The following is a 6,285-nucleotide window of genomic DNA, read 5'->3' as shown; positions in this document are numbered from 1 at the left end:
GCACTATAGGCACTGGCCAATAGGTTCACGTTGATCTACTCGAGAGAGTTATGTTCTATTGGCAATACTTCTCTACAGGGACAAGACAAGCAGTGTGTGTGTGGATTTGCACATACGTGTCAGCAGTGGGTGCAACTGAAAGTGGCTGAATGCATGCATAGCTAAACCATGCTCAGAGATAAAGCTGTTAGGAATGCAGAGCTTTTTTCACTGGCATTTCTTTAAACTATGTCCCATGTGAGTCTGTCAGGATCTGGAATTTTGCCAGGCTTCCCTCGGAAAAGAGATCATTGTGTCTCAACAGGACCGGCCTGGTTAAATAAAGGGTAAATTAAATAAAATAAAATAAAATGACACAGCTATGGTAAACATGGATGGTTAAGGGGGGCAAGCACACAGTGTAAAGATGCGCAAAAGTCCCCACTGCTTTAAAAAAAAGATGCTGCCATGTTAAGGTGATTGCACAAAATAAGAGCCAAGGATCTTTACCATTTTAAAAGTTCTTCCTCACATCTTGACTTCCTTGAACCAAAAACGACTCTTCTATGGATGTAAGAATCCTTTGTTGCAGCTTTCGCTTTTACGAGCCAGTACAGCCCTCACGACGGTGGAGACTAAATTTATGGAGCTTGTTTGAGGCTGACATGAGAAGTTGTTATTATCCAGATTAAAGAAGCGCAGGTTAAAGTGATCGTGTCCCGGATCGATGCTGTGAACTTTGTCACTTCTTCATCACTCACGCGTGCACGGAGGAAACCCCCCTCGCTTCATGACGTCAGGCAGATCCCTTAAAAAGATGGGTTTCAAGGGTGGAGGGAGATCAGCGACGACAGACAGAAGACGACGACGAAGAAGAAGAAGAAGCAGCAGCTCATAAAGAAAAAAAGAAAAAACTCCGACCCCTCTAGCCATTTTCTCGCCAAATCCTCTGCTGGAAAGATGCTGTCCACGCGTATCCAGTGCGCCCTCGCGCTCCTCTCCCTCGCGCTCGCCGTCAGCAGCGTGTCCGGCGCGCCGTCTGATGCCAAGCTGCGCCAGTTTCTTCAGAGGTCGCTCATCGGCCCGTCCGGAAAACAGGTAAACGAACAGAGGAAGAGGGGAGAAAGGAAGGGGGAAATACGAGATAGAGAGAGATAGAGAGAGAGAGAGAGAGAGAGAGAGAGAGAGCAAAGGGATTTTCTACAACTGTCTCAAAAGTGTCCAAAGCAGAGCGCAGAGCGTTTACGCAGAGCGCCGTCAGCGCTGTCCAAGGTGCTGAACATTGCAGCGCGCTAGAATATAACGATCATCCCGCTGCAGACTTTTTTAACACCTACAACCTATAAATCAGCGACTTTTCTGTTAAAGGACGGCAGCTGTAGTCTTTCATAAGAGCCAAGGTCGTAGTAGTGAGCTTGAGGAGACGCTTTTTGTCTCAGAGTAACAGTTTCATCAAGTTCCAGCTAAAACTTTCTAAAAGGGTCTGGGCTTGGGGAAACTGTTCAATGGAGGGTAATATTATACCTCATATTATACCTCAATAATTCAAACCTTCAAGAAGGCTTTAAAAACCTTTTCAAAGGTTCCTGAGAATGAATGTAGTTCTCACTCTTAATTAGCCCTGTTTTCTCTATAATTAAGCTCATGACCGGTGTGTGTTTGTATCCCTCCAAACAGGAGCTCGCCAGATACACACTCGCAGAGCTGCTGTCAGAGCTGGCGCAGGCAGAGAACGAGGCGCTGGAGGAGGACGTGCCTCGCGGCGCTGAGCAGGAAGACGTGCGCATGGAGCTGGAGCGCGCCGCCGGTCCCGTGCTCGCGCCCCGCGAGCGCAAAGCAGGATGCAAGAATTTCTTCTGGAAAACGTTCACGTCCTGCTAATCCTTTAGCACCAACCCATCGCCACCAAGGTCTACTTTTTCCACAGTCTTTTTTTCTCTCTCTCTTTTTCTCATCTTTTGATTCCCAAGCGTCCGCGACTGCACCACGATGTTCACTGAAGTCTCCAAAAAGGTGTAAATAAGAAAATAAAAGCTGTTACCTTTGGTCAATTGAGTTTTAACTGTTCGTTTTAAGAGTCATTATGAAAGAATGTTTTCTGAATGTATGCAAATTCTGCTCCTGAATGTGCTTTAGGCAGAAAATAACAACTATTTTTAATTGTTTGTTTGAATAAATATCTATGTTTCAGACCTAACGCGTCATGCTGATTCGTCCCCAAGTCCAAGACGTACTAGAGAAAGTGTGTGAGAGAGATGGGTTTGCTCAATAGCTAATTATTATTCAAATTTTCTGGTTCTAAAAAGAAACTAAAACGAAAATGCTATCATAGAAATGCATTTAGAATAGAATAGAATAGAATAGAATAGAATAGAATAGAATAGGTGTTTGGTTAGCTTGGCAACACTACACAACAAAATGAGGCATCAATAAATGACAGAGAGCAAGAAGAGAGAAAAAGATGAGAGAGATAGAAAAAGTGTGTGTGTGTGTGTGTATGTGTGGTGGTGGGGTATTAAGGAGAATTAAGTAGGGCTGGGAAATTAGCAAGACTTTTAATAAGCTCTCCTACACTAACAGCTTCTGTTAAGAAAGAAAGCTCTCAAACAATTAATCCATGAGTGGATATGATGGCTTTTTGGGCTGAGAATGTGAATGTATGTGTGTTATCTCCCTGCACAGACTTCCAACACTAGAGTTCTGCATTGACAGACTCATGAAAAGTTGGTGTTTTATTACCCTGAAAAAACGGTAAATGGCTCATTTCATAAATGACCCTGGGAAAGAGGCAATACAGGCTTATGCTGCAAGAATGTATGTCTCTAAGAAATGCATCAACACTGGGCAGAGTGTATATACTATAATGGGATTTGAAACAAAGTATTAAAGGAAATGATGAGGTTCAGCTGGTAAACAAAATGACCAGTGGGAAACTACTAATAAGAGTTAATAAATAGTTCTTGATCATGGTTGAAATATGGTTATTGCAATATGGTTCTTTATATTTCATTAAAATGGTTGTTCAAGTGGACACATCTCATTTATAAAATGATTAATTCCTCTATAGGGTATACAGCCAGGTCCATAAGTATTTGAGCAGTGAGACCATTTTTGTAATATAGCCTCAGTGGGTCTGAAATCAAGCAGTGAAAATGTGAGTGGTGTGTTGACCTTTAGCTTTAAATCAAGGAGTTGAAAATTCTTGGAGCTGCAGACTGTTTTACCTAATTCCTCACATTTTCACAGGCTCAAAAGTATTTGGACAAAAGGGAATATTATAAATATAAAGATTTTTTAAACGTGGATGCAAATCTTTTGCAGCCAATGACTGTCTGAAGTCTGGAATTCATGGACATGGACTAAGTGTCCTTCCTTGAGATTCTTTGCCAGGCCTTTATTATGCAGCTGCCTTGATTAGTCTTTCTGCCATCAATTTTCTCTTCAGTCAGTAAAAAGTTTATAAATTGGGTTTTGGGTTTTGATCATTTATGAACACTCTATATATTTGTCCTAAGAAGTTCCTGGGTTTATTTCATGGTATGTTTTGAGTCATTATCCATTTGAACTGAGAGGAGCCATTCTATTTGACTGAATTTGAGCATGTGATATAGCTCAACACACGTCAGAATGCATCCGACTACTTTTATTAGTCACATCAACAGTAAACACAGTTGAACTTATTCAGTGTTTCTGAACAGTGCCTTTACCATGTTCAGGGTCAAGAATCCTTCCTTTTATTTACAATACACTTTTGTCTCAACTGTCTTAAGAGTCTTGTTCCAGAATTGGGAAGTAAACCCACCACATTTACATTTATAAAGGCATTTCTTGATCATAGACTTGGCGATGATATGCCTTGAAAGTGCTCTTGATTTAACTAGATGTTGTAAAGGGTTTTTTCTTCACCAAGGAGAGAATTGTACAATCATCTACTTTTTTGTTCTCTGTGTTGCCCAGATCTTTTGATGTTGCTGAGCTTGCCAGTGCATTTCTTCTTCGTAGATAAACTAAATTGCTAATTTGGCAATTCCTACTACCTCTCTGATAGGCTTCTTTTGTGTATTCAGCGCAATGCGGGCCTTCCTAACCTACCACTTCACCTCCTCGGACTAAGTACCAACCACCAAATGCAAATGGAATCAACTCCAGACCATTTATATCCTAAAATTGCCATGACATCAATAAATTGTCCAATGACTTTTGAGTCTGTGAATATGGAGGGAACATTCCAAATCTCTTAAATTAAAGCTGAAGCTTTACACTTCATATCAAATCTACAGAGATGGAGCAAAATGAAAAACAAATGTAACTGCTGAAATGCTTCTGGATCTGACTGTAGGAGTGTATAGGTCTCTGTTTATGTTTCTTTCATAAACATAAACCAACACCTCCTGAATCAGAGGTGTCCAAGCGTCTTTGCTTGGTGAGTGGAAATTCAATCTCAGTCATAAAATCACCAGTGTTAAATTGGCTCCACCAGCATTAAATGGGCAGAGGAGGCTCACATAAACAGCTGTTGGTGTTCATTTAACACTGTTGACTTCACCGCAGAAGGCGGAGGAACACAAAATGACAAGCATGCCGTTCAACAAGAAAATCCACATGAAATGTGTCGCGGAAGCAATGGCCATAAAAAGCACATCAGACTTTTAAAACTGATTTTCTGTTCACATCAGAAGTTACACAAGATGACAAGTTCTCTGCAGGCCAACTAGTTTGAGCAGCATTGCTCTAAAGCATTGTTGTTTAACTCTGGTCCCAAAGTGCTGGTGTCCAAAACATTTAACTTTAACTTTAACCAGGCAATTAACAGCTGTGTTTGAGAATAGGTAGAACGTTAAAAGGATTAAAATATTCTGGGAGATATTGTATAGTACCTTTTGAAGCCAGGCTAACATTGTCTGAGATAGGTAAAGTGTCTTTTATTCACTTGTTTGGGATCTTTGGTCCTGCCAAAAAGTATTTTTTTGTGTTTTGGAAGATATAAAACAATAACCTGAGCCTATAATAAATGGGTGCACAAAAAAAAGTATTGCAGAGAGTCAAATGCAGAAGTGCTGGTAAGTACAGTGAGTAAACTAAAAGCAAACCAGTCCTTAAATGGGAGCTGTGCTAATTAAAATAGTAAAACATGCACATTAATTGACAGACAGTAATTTAAGGCAAGGCTAAGGTTAGGTATTAGGACCAGTTTAAGGTCAGGATTAGAAAAAAGTTGCTCGAAGTGCGGCCATTGTGGAAACATGTTTTGGCCTGCCTTAAATGTAACCCCTAACCCCATCCCCTCATTCAATCAGAAAGTGAACACATTTGTTTACTGTAGAATATAAAGAATATAGAATATATATATATATATATATATATATATATATATATATATATAGAGAGAGAGAGAGAGAGAGAGAGAATATAATATAGAATATAAATATATATAAAGTGATTCCAGTTATTGGGTTCAGTCCAAGCTACATTTAAAACTGTGGCTCACAGAATACAAATAATGGAAAGGAAATATAACAATATGTGCATCCTTGCCAGAATGTCAGAATGATACAAATAAGAATACCAAATCAACCACTTGAGACACCATAGAAACCACAAAGCAAAAGCACCTTGCCACAGCAACCACTTAGCCACCCACCTGGGATACTGTGACAAATACATAGAAACACCATGGTGACCACCTAGTAACACTAGGCCTCCCATATAGCAACAAGCTACCTTCTAAGTAGCAACACCATAGCAGCCATCTAGTAACCACTAAGCAACATCATAGCAACAGCCTAGCAACTTCCCAGAAGAGGGGGCCACTTAAGATGTGCAACCATTCTACGTTTCTTGTTGTATTTACTGTGTGAGGAGTTTTGGGAGTGAATTTCTGGAGGAACTTTGACACGTCTTATTGCTGTTCTCCCTCCTGTGCTTGTCATGCATTTTTATGTCAGATAATTGATTGATTTATTATGTATAGAATTTTGGTTCATACTTGGATGTTAGGTCTTGGTAGCAATTGTTACAGTTATATCAATGAACTGACAAATAAACGTAAAAAAAAAACAGTACATTAAATAATTATTGTTAAAGCAACGCAGTCAAGACACATGATATGCAGCTGTCATCACAATAAGAGCTCACTTTCTTACTTTTAAAAGATATATTTAATTTGAAATACCACCATTTGCACAATAAGTAGATTTATTTTAAGTGAATCATTACTCCTGACATTTGGAGAGATCTCTGTATTAAAATTAGAAGAGGTCCCTGCATGCCTCTTTTGCTATACTCAAACCTTATTTTGCTCTCTCT

At 39.8% G+C, this 6,285-nt stretch overlaps 1 protein-coding gene across 1 annotated transcript; it reads left to right on the top strand.

Annotated features, from left to right (window-relative positions):
* Positions 1 to 820: 820 nt before the first annotated feature.
* On the top strand, positions 821 to 2,171 carry sst1.1 (somatostatin 1, tandem duplicate 1). Its single transcript, XM_072691303.1, has 2 exons — positions 821 to 1,077; positions 1,657 to 2,171. The coding sequence occupies exons 1-2, from the start codon at positions 940 to 942 to the stop codon at positions 1,858 to 1,860; spliced, it is 342 nt and encodes a 113-aa protein (XP_072547404.1). The 5' UTR covers positions 821 to 939; the 3' UTR covers positions 1,861 to 2,171.
* Positions 2,172 to 6,285: the final 4,114 nt, after the last annotated feature.

The sequence above is a fragment of the Salminus brasiliensis genome, chromosome 11, assembly GCF_030463535.1.
Source record: "Salminus brasiliensis chromosome 11, fSalBra1.hap2, whole genome shotgun sequence".
Taxonomy (NCBI): domain Eukaryota; kingdom Metazoa; phylum Chordata; class Actinopteri; order Characiformes; family Bryconidae; genus Salminus; species Salminus brasiliensis.
This window is presented reverse-complemented; position numbering and strand designations above follow the sequence as displayed.